Source organism: Mirounga leonina, unplaced genomic scaffold (assembly GCF_011800145.1).
Source record: "Mirounga leonina isolate KUSES-001 unplaced genomic scaffold, KU_Mleo_1.0 Mir_201, whole genome shotgun sequence".
In the NCBI taxonomy this organism is placed as follows: domain Eukaryota; kingdom Metazoa; phylum Chordata; class Mammalia; order Carnivora; family Phocidae; genus Mirounga; species Mirounga leonina.
In genome coordinates this window covers 21275036-21295622 of record NW_023270504.1, presented here as the reverse complement: position 1 = coordinate 21295622, position 20587 = coordinate 21275036, and the positions used below count along the sequence as shown (strand labels likewise).

Below are 20587 nucleotides of genomic sequence, written 5' to 3'. Positions count from 1 at the left end.
GAAAGAAAGAAAGAAAGAAAGAAAGAAAGAAAGAAAGAAAGAAAGAATCTTCCTGAAACCAAAATGCAACCTGGGGAATTTTACCAAGAATTTGCTGTTTAAACATTCAGCAAACGTTTTTCTCGAAAGAAAAATGAACCAAGACTGAGGCACACGGGACTTTTTCTTGGCAGGGGTTGGGGATCCCAGGACTGGTTCTGCAGCAAGTCTATGGAATTTACACGGAATGTTGTTGTGTGACTTCACTATAAAGATTAGTAGAGAGAAGTAGCAAAACGATCTTTGAGATCCTGACGGGCGCCAAAACAATAGGGAGGGAGTAATGTAGACAGTTGATAACCTTAAAAAAAAAATTCACGTGTAATTAGCACATGAAAGTCAGAAGGCCTGGGTGCTGCTGGTAATGGGCTGGGTCGCTGTGAGCCAATCACTTCAATTCTCTAAGACTCAGTTTCCTCAGCTGTGAATTGAGGTGCTTGGGCTGACTTTCAAGGTGTTATTCTCAGATCAGCAGTGGCGGCAGCAGAGAAGTTGTTAGAAATACAAATTCTTAGGTCTCATCCCAGACCTAACTGATTCCCTGCAATCTGTGTTGTATACCCAGCCCTCTGAGTGAGACACCTACAAAGTGTGAGAACCCCAGAACAAAGGATGTTCTCTACCTATTGCCATAAATACTCTAATTCTAATGAGAGAGCTAGGTTCCTAGCAGATGGCATTAAAGAGTTTTTAAAAGATATTCAATGTGACAAGACATGATTATTTGTTTCAAATGATGCAAGTGTTTGGTTAACCATTCAATTTTATGAAACGTAAGAACAGTCATGCACAGGTAAGGAGCTTTCCAACAGTGAAACGAAGTGCACTGAAGCTAAATTAAAAACCCCAGATGACAGGATGGGGACAGTCACATATGCATCGGCAGTGATCTCCCTGTGAGGGTACATACAAATTAGGACAGGTTCAGTGTGCTGAAAGTAAAAAGAAGAAGGATCCATCCCTTTTAGTGTTTCAGTTCTACAGTTAAAAAAAAAAAAATAGACTGACAGCTCACTAAATGAACTGCCTTATAATTAGCTACCTTATTTTAACAGTACTTGTGTTTATAAAAAAATCTTCAAGGCTCATTGGAAGTTTTAGCGGAGTCATAGAGCTCAAAGGTTGAGCTCTAATACCAAAAAGCAAGAGAGAATACAAGCCAAGAAGCAAAATAAACAAGACAAATCAACTTCATAATCAACTTCGCTCTGTCCAGGAGTAGTTGAAGATGAATATGACTGCAAAACCGAGGGATTCTAGTTTGCTTTCCATAGCACCCTCTTCTTGGTCTTCCCTCTTCGCTTTAAGAGACCTGCTCTTTTATTTCTTTTCCAAGTCAGTCATTTATGCTTGTTAATTCATTGACTCTTAACACTTGAGTATGAATAAATTTTATGATGCGCTATGTCAACCAGGCATTTTCATGTTGTTTTTCATAATGAATTCTAGAATGAAAGGCCCTGTCTTTTCTATGAAAGGAGCTACAGGTATCACCCAATAAGTAGAGAAATTTTTGAATGGAGCAGAAAAGCCTCCAAGGTCAGTAAGGAGACTTCTGAAAGTCCATCGGCTTAATGATCTTCTTAGCAACTTTCTTAGGACAATTGGGAGCCGTGGTGGTAGAGGAAGTAGAGTAGCAGGGCAGATAGAGTAGCAGGGGAGGTGGAGTAGCAGAGGAAGTGGAGTAGCAGGGGACGTGGCGTAGGAGGGGAGGTGGAGCTGGGAGCAGTCCAGAAGCCCATGGTAAAATGAACAGAGACTATACTGGCCTGTCTGCTAAAAGAATTTTCTCCCACAGGTAAAACAATCTGCAGGTTGGCTAGGCAAGACGGACTCTATTAGTTGTCACAAAATCTCTCCCAGGACTGAAGTCTTCCTACCTTAGAGGTCAGCTCTCTCCCATCCTTCTTGCTTCTCTGCCCCATCTTTTCATGCATGCGTTCAGATCAGCCCATCTCCCTTCCCCCCCAGGTGTAATGCATCTTCTGTCCCAGGAGCCAGGGCCGCTGTGTTGGTTATGTAGGTTGTACCCTCCACAAAAGGCTCACCCAAGTGGCACCACGCAGAGGGGGTGAATGGAGGCTGCGATTTAGCCCATACATCCCTCATTAAACCCTGCGTTAGGGGACTGCCCTTTTCTAACTCCCACAAAGGTACCATGAGAGCTAGCCACGATCATGACAGTAACCCCCGCACTGTATTTTTGGGCACATCTGACACTGTGGTGGTTTTCTTAAAGAAACTCCTCTTAACACGCTCTCTAGATTAACCCATGCTTCTCATTCCTTCCATAAAATATGCTGACAAGTGCCCATGGCACACCCCTGCCAACCATTGGTAGACACTCTCTAGCATGCTCTGGGCACGTCTACTCCCTTCAGTTAGGTTCTATGTATATCAAGCACTCCTATTTGTTCCCAGACTGGTTTCTACCCATCGTACTTGTTGTTTTAATGATCTAAATTAATTAAATATTGAATCAACTGATGACACCGTGTAAAAAGAGAGTTGTGGTTTCTGTGAAAACTAAGTTCAAGATATGCAAAAACTAGAAAGGGGTCGAGTACTCAAAATAGCTGTTGATTTGGTTGTGGGAAGGCAACTATAAAAGGTTGAAAAACAAATGCAAAGTCTAGGATTCTGTGCTTGAATTACTTTGTATGTGATATGAAGTCCTTGATTCACTTTAAAGAAACTCAAGCAAGAAATCATAGACCAGGAATTATGGGTGTAGTTTATGAAAGAAAGATGTGTCACTGTAATCCACAGACCCATGTTTAAAACAAAAAAAAATAATGAAAGTTTTCAAAATTAAACACTTTGACCCTATAGCAAAACACATGTACAGTATTTATATATTTTAAGGTAAAATACAGGCTTCAGAAATGTCTGTGCTATGTTAAGCAGTTTTTCCAATTAATCAATTGTCAACCAATACCCAATCCAGATCATGTCATATAAGAAGACTTCTAAAGAATTTTATTTGGTGCTTAAGGAGATTTGTGAATAGGAGCTCTCACCCTTTGTGATGCCTTTCTGTGCAACTTTAAATATCTTATAGTATATCTGCCTTTTCTAGCAGTATTTTTTGTTTTTAAATCTTTTTTAGTTTTAAATTGCCAATAGTATTTTTGACAACAAAGCAGTAATGTATCACAAGAGAAAAGAGTCATCCTCAAAAAAAGCCATACAATCATGTCTATACCAACTCAAAATATAAAAAATGTTCTTTGGAATCTAATTTGACTTTATGAAACATACTTCACTACAGATTAGAACAGGACACACATTCTATCTGGCAGCCATGAATCAATATTTGGCATCTCCGCTGGAAATTTTGTAAAAATTGCCTTTTAAAAAGTTCACACTGACTAAAAGAAAGCTGGGTATAACAAACTCAGAACTTTTCTTAGGAAGGATGATTTAATGTGAGGTTAATGATTCATTAGGGGAGGAAGAAAGAACTGGAAAAGAAGTTTTGTTTCATCATTTCCCAAACTTTTAGAATCAAAGATTCAAGCAGTTTTGGAAGTGGGGAGAAACTCAGGGGTCAGCATGCCTTTGTCTTACAGCAGAAAGTTCTTCAGATCAAATGGTCCCCTATTCTGCTATATCTCTACTGCAAATGAGATGTTCTCCACACTGGAAAGGAGTATGCTTCATTACTGAAAAAAATTCTTTTTTTTTTAAAGATCTTATTTATTTATTTGAGAGAGAGAGCGTGAGTATTGGGGGGAGGGGCAGAGGAGAGGGGAGAAGCAGACTCCCCCTGAGCAGGGAGCCCAATATGGGGCTCAATCCCAGGACCCCAGGATCATGACCTGAGTCGAAGGCAGACGCTTAACAGACTGAGCCACCTATGTGCCCTTCAGAAAATTCTTTCTTATTGTGAATTTTACTCTATCATTTTGTCACCTCCACTTCTGGATTTCAGTTCTGAAACTTGCAATTTGAACATTTCTGTCCTTGCATATTTTGAGGGAACTGGGTATAGTTATCCTGGAGAAAACAAAGTGTGTGTGTGTGTGTGTGTGTGTGTGTATCCTGGATGGGTTATGGGTAAGAGTAAGAAGCTTCACAGTATAAGGGAAAACTACCTGTCAGTTTAGCAGTTAAATAATGTGAAGTCATGCCTTAAAAAGTAGTGAACTCCCTTATTCCAGAAGAGAGCAGTGATTAACTACTGGGACAACTTCAGGATGGGATTCTTATATTGGGCAGAAGGTCAGGATAAGAGGCCTCTAAAATTCCGTTGAATATTCTAAAAGTTCTTAATATACCTGATAGTCTCCATGATTTTCTACTCATAACGTACTTGGTTTCTTCAGGTATCCTTTATACGCTGTAGTTTCCACATCTTTTTCACTATTTCAGCTGGTCTGGTATGAAAGCATGTTGATGTAATAAATATCCTTAAAATTTTGTATCCAAAATTTAAATTTAATAATCAGTAAAAATTATGCTGAAATGGGGTCACCAGGAAATGGCCTCCATTTGGTGATTTTGATATTGCTAGTAAAAGACAATATGATGGGGCACCTGGGTGGCACAGTCGGTTAAGGGTCTGACTCTTGGTTTTGGCTCAGGTCGTGATCTCAGGGTCATGAGATCAAGCCGCACGTCAGGCTCCACGTTTAGTGTGGAGTCTGCTTGGGTTTCTTTCTCCCTCTCCCTGCCCCTCCCCACCCTCTAAAATAAGTAAATAAATCTTTTTTAAAAAGGTAACATGAAATGCATTGTTGCTAAAGAGCCTTGGAAAACACTAATGTCAATAAAGTGGCCAGAACTGAGTCTTAGAACTAGAATATCACTAATAAACCAGTAAGTTAGTTAATTACTTTGTAGCCTAATTAAAGAAACACAGGTCAAGAATCCCTTATTCGTAATCCAGAAAACTTGGAAAACAAATTTTTCCATAACTCATTTGGTGGCAGAAACTGATGTGAATCACTGGAGGCTATTTAATTATCTGTACTTATCCTGTTTATTCTGAATACTCACATGTTTGGCAGCCGATGTATTTCAATGTTTGATTCGGAGGTGCACTCTATTACTTTTCTAAATCCAAAGTATTTGAATTCAGAAACACATCTGGTCAACAACAGCAGGTTTGCTTGCTTGCAGGCGTGGGCTCCTGGAGACTGGTGCTGGACACCTGTGTGTTTGCAAGAAAAAGGAGAAGTCATTCTACTTGCAGTAGAGTGAGCTCCAGACACTGAAGGATCTAGCTATACAAATAAAACAACGGGATCCCGAAGAAAACATACTTTTAACGCCATGGTAGGCTCCCAAACAGTAATGGAAATCTACACACACACACACACACACACACACACCTCATACATACACACTAAACACAAAATAAATAAAAACGGACCAAATACAAACCAAGAGGAGAGGGGAATGAAAAAGGAAAAAAAAATTAACTCAATCATTCCAAAGATTGTAAGAAAACCTATTGGTCACAATAGGCTACTTTATGCTATGACGATCAATAACTTCACTATCTCACTGACGGAACACAAATCAAGCTTTCCTCTCGCTCTTGCACACCAATGCGGGCTAGTAGGAGAATCTGCTCCGCGCAGTCACTGAAGGACTTGACTGTGAAGGTTTTGCCCTCCAGTATGTTGTAAGCTGTTGCAACAGGGTGAAAGAACATGTGGAGAACCCAAACCCACCCTTCCCAGTTTTGGACCAGAAATGGCATATGTCACTTTCGTTTCTATTGCCCCGGATTGTTCATGTTGCCTCCCCTAAATGCAAGTGTTCAGATAGGACAGCACATGGAATATTTACTGATCATTACTGTGTCTGCTGTAAAAAGAGAAAAAAAAGAAACAGAAAAAGTGGGACAGATAGAAATTTAAAATGAGGTTGTATAAACAAATCCAGATAAAGCTGTAATCCTAATGTACAAATCAAGTATGCTTGTAAGTAAAAAAGTAGGTAATGCCAGAAAGAATATTTTTTTATAAAGATTTTATTTATTTTTCAACAGAGAGAGAGGGAACACAAGCAGGGGGAGTGGGAGAGGGAGAAGCAGGCCTCCTGCCAAGCAGGGAGCCTGATACGGGGCTTGATCCCAGGACCCTGGGATCATGACCTGAGCCAAAGGCAGACGCTTAACAACTGAGCCACCCAGGCACCCAGAAAGAATTTTTTTAATCTAATTATTCAATGTTCAGGAGAATCACCAAAAATGTGAAAACAAGTAAAGCTTGAAAATAAAAAGACAAAGAAGGATATAACAGGCAACCATGAACCAAAAGAAAGCTGATGTGGTTATATTTTTATCAGAAGTAATAGGTGTTAAGACTAAAAATTATTAACTATGAGGGGAGAGACTCATAATAGTTTTTTAAAAGCTCAATTCAAGAAGATATAAAAATTTTAAACTTATGTATACCTAATAAAATAATATCAAATTATATAGAGTAAAAATTGATAAGGTGGAGAAAAAATGCGGCTCACAAAGCTTAAAATATCTACTATCTGGCCTTTTACAGAATAAGTTTGTAGACCTCTATACGTGGAATATAAGGCATCTCAGCAAATTTCAAAATATTTTTTCCAAACGATAGTAATCTTTGAAGCACAATGCAACTAAGTAAGATGCCAATTAAAAAATAAGTTTAAATAAGTAAAAAATTCCACACTCTTGAATATTTAAAAGGAAACCATACTTTTAAATAATGCATGGGTCAAAGGAGAAATAATAATGGGAATTTTAGAATACTATGTAGTAAGTGATAATGAATATGTTACATATTAGAACTTGATAGATGGCCAAGGATGGACAATTTGAACATCACTAAGGGCACTAATTGCAATGCATAAAAATAGACCAAATATGGTTAAATTCATGAGTTTAGATACTTGGGAAAAAAGCTAAGAGGTCACTTTGGGAAGATAATAGAGAATTATTCATTGGTAAATAAAAAGAAAAAAATCCTGCATTTATCATGTCCTTCTTGCATGGACCATACCATCAATAGTCAGTAAACTGGAAACAATGGCGTAGGTGGACAAGTTGAAACTTTTGGGCAAACCCAAGAGGCAAATCATATTCAGATGCCCAAGTGAGGCCACTAAAAGGGAACTCTTCAGGAGGTCTATGGAAAGCTGTGGTCTCTGTGGGCTGATCATGAGGCCAAGCTTGGATCCAGTGGGGAATTCTGTATCTATCCATCACCATACCTGACTGCAACAAACTTCTGAAAGCAGTGTCTGCTACTTCACTTCTATCTTCCAGGTTTCATGTAAGCTCTTCTTTCGGCCAATGCTAACTCAGAGCCATAACGGAAAGGGAATTCTGGAAAATAGCACAATTCAGAGTAGCATACTATTTTTTTCAATTTGGCAGCTATACATCTTCTTTTAACCACTTCCAAATGAAGATAATAGCAAAATCATGCTTCCACTTAAGAAGATGTAACTACCCCTCATACAGCTGAAAAGGCACTGATCTTTCCCACAGAATACACAAATGAGATCCATCTTTAGATGATGTCCATTTGTCTTATAGCTGGATCGCACTCCTTCTTTGGTATCTTGTAACTTACATACTAATGTATAAAGTTAATATTTTATGTTATATAGTGGAAGAATGGGAGAGAAGAACAGAAAAAAATGGTGTGTATGTGTATCCACACATGCATGAATATATTCATATCAAAGAAAAAATAGACTCGTAAGTACTACAATCCTCATTTCCACAACAGCTCACGTGGTCTTAGCTGCTATTTACAACCTCCTTTGTACCAAGTTAGTATACTCTGCTCTCAGCAAGCAGCCAGCTTTCCTCAAGGGTGACCCAAACCTTCATTCCTGAAAGATCTGTATCATTTGCAGTCCTACTATATTGGGTTGTTGTGGCTTTCTGTCAACTTTTTTCATGGCACACAGGAAGTATGAAGAGATGTCCCCGGAGGATCTATTGAATTCCAGAGATGTCCCCTTCTGCCCCCATTGGGTAGTTGCAACCTAATTTCCCCTTTAGGAGTAGGATCAGTCAAGTAGCTAATACAGTAAGTCACTTTTTTGTGTGGTTGGTTCAGTGGCATGAGAAGACCCGAATGGCCAGGTTACAGTCTCAGCTTCTAGTTTGCTGGAATCTTTTTTGTATCCCTAGTGGAAGCACTCTTCCTTTGGGACTAAGACCTCTAAACCAACAGCGCACAAAGTTGAGGGAATGGGAAGCACGGTTTTTGTTAGTGGATCATTAGAGTTATTAATAAGAAGAACAATCCCATTTCCATCCCTTAATTCTTGGAACTGAGATAAAAAGCACCATATGGTGGTTACTTACTCAGTGTATATATTGCATCCTGTAAGAAATTATTCTTGCCCTGAAAAGTGTTGTCATCCAGCTGGCACCACAACTAAGTCTTCAAAAGGCCATTCCCCAATCCCATCAGGGCAACTGCTTCAAAATGATGGAGAACATGATAAGCCCAGTGAATTCTATGAGCTTGAGCCCATTGCTGTCATTCGTTTGGTATAAAACCAGTTTTCTGTTCAGAAAGCAATGCTGTGTGGAATGCCATGAGGATGAATGAGCCATTTCATGGTTCACAGAAGGTGATTTTGCCAGAAACATGGCAGGCAGGAAAGGCAAATCTATATCCAATTCAGACCCCTGGGGAGGATTTTCCATAACCATTGTCGTTAGGGCCTCTCCTGAGTGGGGTGGTGGTGCAGCAGGTGTCCACTTTTGGGTGTTGCTGGCGTACCCTGAAAACCCATCTGTAATCAGGCCTGAATTTTGTCTTCCTTAGGATAGTGGACACAGAGAACTTCCCAAGAGGCCAGAGGTATGGACAGGAGACAGACAGAGGAGACAATTAATAGGAATAAGAGCCATAGGAATCTGAGCCAGTTGCTCATGCAACTTACTTGTACCTTCAGGACCTGCTTGAGCCCGATCTTACATATATTATTTCCATTCATGCTGCAGTGCTGCTGTGCATGCTCAACATAATGGCTTAGTGGGTCAAACAGTATCTCGTTCAAAATGAGCAGTTCGGGTTCCATGACAACTTGGTAGTCCAAAGTCAAGCATTCAGTCTCTCACAGGGTCCAGTAGCAAACCAGAAGCTATTTCTTCAAAGGACAACAGTTCTCTTTAGAAGATGGCATAGCATTGCCTCAAATCCTACAGGTCTGTGCTGTAATTCACCGAGGATCCTCCCAGGGCCCCATACAACATCCCCATCTGTCACAGACATTTCAAATATCAGTGGGTCTTCCAGATGAAAGGGCTCAAGTGCCGAGGGGCTGGTGCACAGCTTGGACCCGTTGCAGAGCCTTCTCTCACTGGGCCCTACTGAAAACTGGAAACCCACTAAATGTTGCGTTTTTGTCTTTGGAGTAGGAAGGGCTAGGTGCAGCAATTTATTCTTCACCTTAGAAGAGATATGTGGACCATGCCCCAGATCAGTGGACATAGTCACTAAGGTGGAAGTTTCCAAAACTTTCATGAAATTTATTTCTTACCCTTCAGATATTTGCTACTTCCTGCTCATCAGGTCCAATCAACATACTATCATTGGTATAATGGGCCAAGATGATATTTTGTGGAATGGAGAGGCAATAAAGATATTTTCAGACTGGGTGATGAGAGAGGGCTGTAGAGTTGATGAAAGCTTGATATAAGACAGTGAAGTGAATTGCTAGCCCCACCAGTGGAAAGCAAACTGCTTTTTGTAGTCTTTATTATGAGAGATAAGAGAAAAAGTATTAATCAGATCAAGAGCGGCATACCAAGTACCAAGGATTGTATCGGTTTGCTCCAATTCGGAAACCTCATTTGGAAGAGCAGATGTGATTAGAATTATGACCTGATTAAATTCACTATAATCTCCCATCATTCCCCCAAATCTAGCTTTTCTTCACAGGCCAAATAGATGAAATAAATGGGGTTGTAGAACCACCACATGTCCATTCTTTAAAGCCTTCGTGGCGGCACTATTCTGAGAATGCTATATTGCCTTTGGTTTACTATTTGGGCAAGTAAAAGTAGTTTTAGGGACTTCCTCCTGGCCTTTTCTATCATAAAGCTCTCACTCCATAATTTGGGGTTCGAACAATGTGGGGATTCTGTCATTTGCTGAATATGTAAATTCCAACTCTGCATTTCAGAACTGGGAAAATAATCATGGATTGGGGTTGGCTTTCACCAGGTCCACCATGAGTTGGGCTCAAACCCAAATTCCACTTATTCCCTGACTTCTTAGGCCCTACACTGACTGTCATACCACAGTGACATTTTGGGTGCTAGGAATCAGCATTAATTCTGAGCCAGTAAGCAGTAATACTCAAATTCTGGTTATTGTCCCTCCCCTAACATACAAGAATACTGGTAAGTTGCCACAAGTATCTTTGGGGAAGGGTAGGTGAAAGATTTACAGTGTAGCAGGATTCCTCCTCAAGGAGACTTGCCTCATCTTAATTTGAGGGGCTCTGCATCTTCTTGATCCAGACTGAATCAAGCCTGGGAATCATTGGAGGATCCAGGATTATCTGCTCAGGGATTCAAGACAGATTTCTTTACTCCAGACCTAGAGTTTTTGTTATATACAAATCAAGTAAGACACTAGTAGGGTGTCTATATATTTGAATCCTAAGAAGATCACAATAAATTGGCTAATGCCAGAGATCAAACCATTCTGATGATCCCTTTAGCTCTGTCCATTATAGCAACCATGTTTCCCTTGTCTCTGGTAGTTAAGATAGTTAAGTCATGTCACTTGGTGCCTATCACTCCAGTATCCCACCAATCCCAGTGAATTCAGGGAGTCTAGTTTAACAATAGCATTAATGGCTTGTAGAGAATGGCAATACAAAACTATACAAGGATTTTGGTGTTTGCTTCATCAGTGCATTTCTTAAAGCCTTGATGAAGGGAGTGTCTTCTGAACCCTCCTGAGTCATCATTAGGGGATGGCTGAACAGTTCTTAAATAATACATCCACTCCAGCATTCCAACTCCTTATCTTTCAGATACCTTTTGTTTATATAGTATGACATTGATTTATGAAAGAGATGAGTTTCAGGTACTACTTGACAGAAAACAGTTTCACAGTTTACATGTGTGGGTAGAAATGTGAGTAATATAGGACAAGGCATAAAGATAGAAATGGGAGTACAGTAGTCCCCCCTTATCCATGGTTTTGCTTTCCACAGTTGCAGTCACCCTCTGTCAACCGTGGTCCGGAAGCAGTTGATCCTCTTTCTGACATTTCACCAGAAGGTCAATGGTAGCCTCACGCTAATTCACAACACCTATGTCATTCACCTCATTTCATCTCATCCTGTAGGCATTTTATCATCTCACATCATCACAAGAAGAAGAATGAGTGCAGCAAGATATTTTGAGAGAGAGAGAGACCCTATTCACTTAACTTTGATGACAGTATAGTATTACAATTGTTCTATTTTATTATTGTTCTTGTTAATCTCTTATGGTACCTAATTTATACATTAAACTTCATCATAGGTATGTGTTTATGTATAGGAAAAAAACATAGTGTAGTAGGGTTCAATACTGTCTGTGGTTTTAGGCATCCACTGGGCATCTTGGAATGTATCCCCTGCAGATAAGGGGGGACTACTGTAATGAAGTAAGAGATTTGAGCAGACATAAAAAATTCAGGAGATTATTGATGAACCATAGAAGTTTGATGGTGGAAAAAGAGAAGAGGCGATAGTCCAAACTGAAGAGTTGCTGCTTCTGGGAAGAGGACTGGAAAGATAGAGGAGACTCTGTAATGAAACAGAGAGATTTGGGAGTAGGAAATCTACATGACACGAAAGAGAGCAGCGTGTCAAAAGTGATTTTGAGGTTCATTAAGTTAGAGCTTGATATATTGTGGTATTAATAAGAAAGATGGGAAAACCATAGAGAGAAGGCGTATGGAAGAGAATCGTTTGAAGGTTAGATGGGAAAAGATGTGACAGAGTACTGAAAAATTAAAAAATATAACTGTCAGAGGGGGCTTATGGAAAGCTGTTGTTATATGCAGCGACTTTGTAATGTGAACACTTGGCTAGGTTTACCTACATTCCCAGAATTCATTTCTCTGTATGTTTTTGGTTAGGGTGGTCCATAAGAGAGTGGGATTTGGAGGGTAGAAATGAAGCAGTAGACATTCTGAGGCTGCCACATGTTGTCATTTATCTGTTGCCTCACCTCATTGGTGTGTGGCAGCAGCCGAACCTGTGACTGGTCAACTTTTGCCAAGATCCTCCTTTATTTTCTGCAACATCTAGGCCAGGGGTGTGTGTGTGTGTGTGTGTTTAGTTCCATGACAAAGGGCCCCAGCTCATGTAGGACACCCAGGCCATCAAGGTCAGAGGCAATGACATGGGTTTCAGTCCATCCTCATGGGCTCATGTTTTTGAATTCTAGCTTGCTCTTAATTTTACCCACTTTACATCCATCTGCTCTTTCCAACTGGTTGCCATATATATATTTCCTTTACTATATTAGTCAGCATGGATTCAGAGAAGCAGGATCACCATATATGTGTGTATATATGTATATATATATATACATATATATATAAAATACACCACACACACACACACACACACACACGATTCTGCTTCTCTGATTGTACCCTCACTGATATAAAGGAAATAGTAGTTTAGGGTAGTGATTCTCAAGATTTCAAAATCTATGTCTTATTTGCATAAGTATAAATATTTGCATAAGTATTAATATTTCTCTTCTTTCCCACCCCACCAGTTGTAACAAACCTCTCTGAAAGAAGCCTGTCCATTAGGTGAAGGAATTCTAGTTTTCAGAGATATATGGATGGTATTTTTTTTTTTCCTTTGCCACAAGGTAATTTAAAAAAAATGTGGTTTCTTTGTTTAAACAGTTACTAAGTTGGTTCATCTTTTAGTAACAGACCTTCCCTCCCCTAGTCCCCCCGACTCAGTCCTGTATGATCACATCATCATCGTCATCCTCATCTTCCTCCTCCTCCTCCTCTTCATCCTCGTCATCTTCTGGCAGTTCTTCCTCCTCCTCTTCCTCCTCTTCATCTAGACAAACCACCACCTCAGCTGGCTCAGGTAATCAAGAGTCAAACCAATCCAGTACCTGCTGGGTGCTAAGCCTTGATGCCTGACTCAGTTGAGGGATATCACTTTCCCATAGCTGTTGATGGGCTGCCCAGTACCTCTCCAAGGGTCGCATATCCGGTGGGGGTGGGGGGTTTGGCAGAGGTGGTGTCTCAGCCCATTCACTCAAGGAGCGGGTTGAAGGTGGGGGTGTGGGAATTGCTGGGTCCTGGAAACTAGGGGCACCAGGTACTGCATTGTCCCGAAACCATTTTAGTTGCCCATGCTTCAAGGCATAGCATGTGTCACCAAACCACTGAATGATCTCAGGTCGAGGTAAGCCAGTGATCTGTTCTAATTTATGGTAATCCTCACGCCGTGCCCATTGGCACTGTAAAAAAAAAGATTTGAGGATAGCCAGCTGCTCTTTGGTTTTGCGCTTGGTCTTTCGCTGGCGTTGCATATCTGGGGAAAGGTACTCTGCAGGGCCAACCCTACCTGAGACTGAGTTATGTCTTAGCCCTTGGGGCCAGGCTGGCTCCAGATGTGGGGGCAGTGCCTGTTCATTGGGTGACAGTGGCTGTGAGATACAGCCCAGTGACTGGAGGGGTTTAGAGGTGGCAGTAGCTCCGTTAGCCAGTACTGGGAAAGTGGAAGAAGAGGTAGAGGGAGAAGGAGGAGTCATATTAGATGCTGACTCCTGCTTACAACTAACTAGCAAGTAGTGAGATTGGTGGGGGCTTATCCCGGGCATGTGGCTGGTGGACAGCTGTGGAGTGATTCCATGAAGCAGAACCTAGGCCATGTGACTGGTTGGGACCCCTGCCTGCCTGCTCCTTAGAGAAGCCACTGCTTTGAAGATTCTGCCAATAATCGGATTGGTGGGGGAATGTCCCACTGCCAGGTGCCATCAGGGGTTCCTTTGCTTTCTGGTGACTCATCAGCTCTGAGGACTCCTCAGGCTCCACCTTCAATCCTTTCATCTGGGTGGGCTCACTAAGAGTCAGGGGCACTATTCCAAGACCCACTTGTTCTGGAGGTGGCATCAGAGAAGGAGGCACCTCCTCTGGGGGCGGCCCTGCACGATGAGTAGAAGAGAGAAGGGATTTGAAATGGAGCTGGTCCCGATGGTAGACCACTCGGGCTCGAGTCTCTTCTATTTCTTCAGATGACCAGCTAATGCCACAGCGGAGGCGCTGGGCCATGAACCAAGTCTTGACTTTCTCCATCTGCAACCCATAGTGTAAGCAGAGAAGGGCAATGTCTGCTAGACTGGGATAGGGAAAGTAGCTGAAGGTTTGTAGCAAGTGTTCATTGCCGTCCAGCTCACTGGTCTGGGCTGCTTGGGTCCACACAAGTTGTAGCTCCTCGGAGATTGGAGGGAGGCAGATGAGCCCCGCCGGGGAGCTATTAAGACTGCTGGCCTCTTTATTAGGAGGCATGGTGCTTTCTGATTTGTGCCCTTCAGAGATAGCGCAGTCCAGCCCGGGCGGCGGCTCCCAGCCTTGCACCATGGGCCGGGGGGAAAAGGGGAGAAAGGGCAGGGGTCCTCCGGGGTGGGAGTGGGGTTCCCGCCCGGTGCGGCCTGCTCCAAGCCCACCCGCGCGGAGGGCCGGGACCGGGACTGCCCCTCCGCCCCGTCCCCGAGAGCGCGCCCGTCTTATGGATGGTATTTCTTAAAATGTTGTTTTCATTTAAAAAAAATATTATACTATGATAATGGCCCGTCTTATGGATGGTATATTCTTAAAATGTTGTTTTCATTTTAAAAAAATATTATACTATGATAATGGCTTTGGTTTTTAAATTAAACACATCCACTTCCACATATTCTTAATTGTTTGTTCTTCTCCAGTCCTTGCCTCTTTCCCATCACTCTTCTGGACAATAAAGATTAGACATTCAGGGCTCCTGGGTGGCTCAGTTGGTTAAGCATCTGCCTTCGGTTCAGGTCATGATCCCAGGGTCCTGGGATCGAGCCCCACATTGGGCTCTTTGCTTGGCGGGGAGCCTGCTTCTCCCTCTCCTTCTGCTTGTGCTCTCTCTCTCAAATAAATAAATAAAACATTTTTTAAAAAGATTAGACATTCGGATTCTTCTTCAACTTTGTACAAAGAAAGTCACAGGAGACCATAATTCACTCCCTACACCCAATACAGACCAAATAATCTACATAATTATAGTTTTTTAAAAAAATCAGAGAAATGAGAGAACGAAGAAACCTAAGTGAACTAAATTTTAGAAAATGACAATCCTTCAGATGAGAGGAAAGATATGCAGTGGTTCTCACCCTTGACTGAAGTGGAGGGAAGAGTAATCCACCATAGATGATGGTAAGGAGAAATCAGCCTAACTTTTAACAAATTTTGACGGCAGTGTGTGGACCGTGCATAGGTTAGAATCCAGAGGAGTCATAGGCACAGAAGAAACTATACTACCTCACAGTTCTTTCTGTGATATTCACTAACAGGTAGGGCCACGAAAACAAGGGCAGTGAAGAAGAGCTGGGGAGAAACTTTCAGAGATACATTGGGCTTTCAGCTAAGAAAGTTTTGTAGAGGGATAGAAGAGCTGAGAGAAGACCCCTGGCCCTCTAGGCATTCAGCTCAGAAAGATTGGGAATGGAAGTGGGAGAGAACTGAGATCCTCCCCCAAGGCTTAAAGCTAAGGAAGACATCAAGCAGAGCAGAAAAGCTGAGAATAAGAGCTCTAAAACAATATTTGCTTGAAGGAAAAGTCCTGTCCTGCCTTCAAAATATTTGAAGCCAATGGTGAATTGACTCAAACTATAAAACTATAACAAACCCCAAATTCAGCTTAACTATAGATCATACAGACTCAGCCTAAATTCTGGTGGCATTATAGGAGAAGATGTATTGCCTCTTTTGGAGGAAAACATCATTTAATTCTTTGTCTACTGTATTTTTACATAAAATACCTAGCACATAGTAAACAATATTAAGAAACATAAAAACAAAACAAAACATTAAAATGTAACCCATGATCAAGAAAGGAAAACATCGGGGTGCCAGGGAGGCTCAGTCAGTTCAGCTCAGGTCATGATCCAGGGTCCTGGGATCAAGTCCTGCATTGGGCTCCCTGCTCAGTGGGGAGCCTGCTTCTTCCTATCACTCTGCCCACCGCAGCCCCCCGCTTTTGCGCGCGCTCACATGCGCACTCTCTCTCTGTCACTCTTTCAAATAAATAAATAAAAATCTTTAAAAAAGGAAAAGAAAACCTCAATAGAAGTTAACCAAGAAATAGTCCAGATTTCAGAATTATCACAGTATGACAAAAATGCTAAAGGACTTAAAGGAAAAGGTAAAAGCCATGTATGAAGATATGAGTAACCTCAGGAAAGTGATGGAGAGTATAAAAAAATGGAAATACTAAAAATAAAAAACACAGTATCATAAGTAAAGAGCTATTTAGATGGGTTGGCTTAACAGTAAGGTGGACAATACAGAGGAAAGAAATTTAGAAAGAGATAAATAGAAGGAAGGCATCCAAACTAAAAGACAAAGAGAAAAAAAGTAAAACAAAACAGAGTATTTTAGATATATGGAACAATGTCATGTGGTCTAATATTGTATCACTGGAGTAATAAAAGGACAGGAGAGAGAGAATGGGCAGAAACAATATTCAGAGAGGTAACAGATCCCAAGCTAATGAAAGATACCAACTTATAGTCCAAGAATTGCAGCCAACATCAAGAAGAATAAATACAAAGGAAACCACACTTAGGCACATCATAGTCAAAATTTTGAAAGCCAAATTTAGAGAGACCGTAAGAGCAGCTAGAGAAAAAAAAAAAAAAGATACTGTATATAGGGAGTTAAAATATGAACTACAAATAACTTTTAATCAAAAATTATGGGGACAGAGATGGAATTATGTATTTAAAGTGCCAAAAGGAAAAAGAATTGTCAACCTAAAATTTTATATACAGTGAAACTTATCCTTCAAAAATGAATGTGAAATAAAGACATCCTCACACAGACAAAAGCTGAGAGACTTTATCACCAACAAACTGCACTTCAAGAAATGCCAAAAGTTCTCGAGGCCAGAGAAAAATGAAACCATACCTGCAAGAAGAAATAAAAAAGTATCAGAAAGGACAAATCCCTGGACAAATAAAAAAGACACATATATTTTAGTACCTTCATTATATACACATATTTACAATTTTTTAAATATCAACCCTCCCCACCAACAAGGTATGGTGGGTTTTATAACACATAGAAGTAAATATATGCCAGTATCATAAAGGATGGGAGAGGGATAAATGGAATTATGCTGTTGTTTCTTATATATTCTTAACATAGAATAATATTATTTGAAGATAGTTATAATTAAAGATGCAAATTGCAGTTTCTAGAGGACCACTATATTTAACATACCGGAGAAAAGCTACAAAGACAACATAGGAATATGAAAAAAAATACCTAATTTGCCAAAGATTCAGGAAAAGGAATAGAGAAACAATTGACAAGTGGGAATGAATAAGTGAAAACTCCCTCCAACCACAATTATTGAACACTGAATGTCTTTGGAAATTAGTGTTTGCTACAGACTTGATGTTTTTCATTAATTCAGCCTAAAACTATAAGGCAAAACAGAGCTATGTGTGAATTGTATGCTGTAGTTAGATCATTTTGATATGACTAACACTGTTGCAATCACAAATAAGAGCTGCTTTATAAACTTCCCATGCCATCAGAAGTTAAAACAAGAAGCAAGATCTCCATTCCAACACAAATTTCCAGCAGTTACATTTTTCTGAAGTCAAACTAAAATTCCAATAGTGGTTTTTGGATTATGATACAAGTGAAAAGGAAATTTCCGTATTTAAAATCCATTTTACTGTGCACTTCCACCTAATTTTCCATTGAAAGTGATTAACCTGCAATGTAATGGCATGCAAAGGGGAAATATCAAGAGAACTTAATAGAATTTTTTTTTAAGATTTTTTTTTAAATTTATTTGACAGAGAGAGAGAGACAGCAAGGGAGGGAACACAAGCAGGGGGAGTGGAGGAGGGAGAAGCGGCTTCCCGCTGAGCAGGGAGCCCTATGTGGGGCTCAATCCCAGGACCCTGGGATCATGACCTGAGCCGAAGGCAGATGCTTAACGACTGAGCCACACAGGCGCCCCAGAATTGTAATAGAATTGTATAAATGCCTTCTAAGCAATGAATATGCTTAAGTAAAACCATATGCTCATGGGTTGTCAGTACCTATCTGGGTAAGAAAATATTTTCAAAAATGAAATATGTAAAATTTCACTACAGATCAGCATTAACAGATAAACAGATAATTAGTTTTGATGATAGAGAACCCTTACTCTAACTGGTGTTCAACTAAGTAAAATGTTATCCCCCACAAAAGTAATTCCATTCCTCTCATTATTAGACTTGATTACAATTATTATTACACCTTACATTTTGTCAATAATGTGGATATTTATTTTCTCTCTTGTTATAGAAATATCTGCATAATGCCCTCAGTTTTGCCCCTTTGCACACAAACTCTAAAATATTTTTTATCTGGCCCTTTATAGAAAGAAATTGCCAACTGGTCTAAAGGCACAGTTTTCCACAACTGTTGTTTTGTTTTGGAATCACATGCTTTCTAATTCAAACTACTACTTCTATGAGTCACTTGGAGAAGGTAAAAAGGAGATAGAAATGGAAGTTGAGAGTTAATTCAGTCCTGAGGTTAAGTAATTGTAGCTAACATCGAGCTATAATATTTATAGTAGCAAGTACTCAGGTAATTAAGCACTTTGTATATATTTGCTCATTTACAGGAATCTTATGAGGTAGGTACTATTCCGAACCTTTTACAGAAGCTGAGAGTTGCCGAGGATCTTATTGGTAAGTGATATAGAGGGTTTACAGGATTTAATCTAGCGATAGGACATCAGAATCAATGTCTGCAACATAAGTAGAGGATCAAGGGAAGATAGATAATTGTTGGGGGGCGTGAGGGGGGGGGGGATAGAGGTGGGTGGCAGGTGGTCCAAGGTAGAGGAGCCGGTGTGGACATGAGATCTCTTGGGGAGAATAGGACTACCAGGTGACAAAGACTGGTAAGATCCCTGGAGGCTCACAAAAACCGGTAATTCCCACCTGCCAGCAATAGGACTCTTTTTTACCCCAACCCCTTTTAATCAATTCTGCTTCAGAATTCCCTGATGAGTGCGTGAAGAGGTCTGGATACATTTTGTAATGTGGAGAGTTGAAGATGAGTAGGAAAAATCTGTAGCGTGGGGATCTGGGAAATCTGTCCTTTTTTACACGTAGATATACACACATTATAGGTACATATTCATACCTATGTATTTATATATTTGTAATATAACACACATCCACACACCTAACCCCTATGTGTGTATCAGCAGGGTTTAGAATTTAAAACACAACTATGTTCTCAGGGTTTTGCAGCGGCCACTTCAGAGCATTTTAAGAGACTACGAATGACAATAAAAATAACAGAGTGATCAGACCACATGTGCTCAAGGCTAGAACCCTCAGCCCCGCCGGCTTTTACTTCCCCTCGATTGTTTTTCCAGCCAAATACTCCTCCCCTGGCAGGATCCCGGGGTCATCCCCCCGGCCAATGACGGTTCCAGAGAAGCGGCCCCGGGGAGGGGTGTTATGTTCAGGCGCACGTCCTGTCAACTTTGCAGCCGAGTCACCTATTTCGGTTGGTAGCGGCCGCTATTTCTTTAAATGGACAGCGGATTTCGAAACGGCAGGAAGGGGGGTCAGGAAAAGGAACTCAACCGCCTTTGATAACTGCCCAGCAGCCTTCCCTTCCCCAGAACGCGTGTTCGGTTGGGGAAGCGCCTGCGGCGGCCGCACTCCTCCCCTCCCCTCCCGCGGGCGCGCGCGGCGCCTGCTCTTTTCGGGGCGCCCACCTTCGCGGGGAATCCCCCCCAACCCGGCCGTCCCCCTGCGTCTGCGGCGCGGCCGCCCGGCTTTGTCTCCGGCGGCGTCGCGCTCCGGCGCTCGCGCTCCCACATTTCCCCGTGTGCGGCTGTAACCCGATCTCCCATTTCCTGGTGGATTCTCTTAAAGAGGCAGCGGCCGAGAAGCAGAACAAAGGCTATTGTTTTATTTCCTCCTTTGGATTCCGCGTCCTTACCGGAATGCCCCTTCTTACATGATTATTCTCCTGGCCTCTGCGCCCGGGCTGGGGCGGGGGGTGGGGGAGAGCCCTCGTGCATTTCGGTGTATCAGAGACGGAGCCGGGCCAGGTGGGAGGCGTTTCGTAAAAACCTGTCTTGTGGTTCCTGGGGCCCCAGCGTAACGTTTTTTCCAACGTGTCTCCCTAGACCAGGCGATTGCTCGGCGGCGCCTGGGCAGCCCGGCTCCCCCGCCGGCGGAGGGGCTCGCGGCGGGCGCGCGTGGGCCGCGCCGCGGAGGGCTGCGCCGCGCGCTCCGCCGGCGGCCGCGGCCTCGCGCGGCCCCGCT

General features: G+C 41.7%; 1 protein-coding gene and 1 long non-coding RNA gene across 2 annotated transcripts; both read right to left on the bottom strand.

Moving 5' to 3' along the window:
- Positions 1–5104: 5104 nt before the first annotated feature.
- On the bottom strand, positions 5105–20506 carry LOC118025660. The gene is made up of 3 exons (XR_004683377.1): positions 20259–20506; positions 17106–17195; positions 5105–5194 (listed from the first exon to the last, which is right to left on the bottom strand). It is a non-coding gene; the product is annotated as an uncharacterized LOC118025660 (long non-coding RNA).
- LOC118025659 (homeobox and leucine zipper protein Homez-like) lies at positions 12834–14779 on the bottom strand. The gene is given in 2 exon segments (XM_035028212.1): positions 12834–13822; positions 13824–14779. Coding segments are annotated over 2 exon segments (1641 nt in total). The 5' UTR covers positions 14625–14779; the 3' UTR covers positions 12834–12982.
- Positions 20507–20587: the final 81 nt, after the last annotated feature.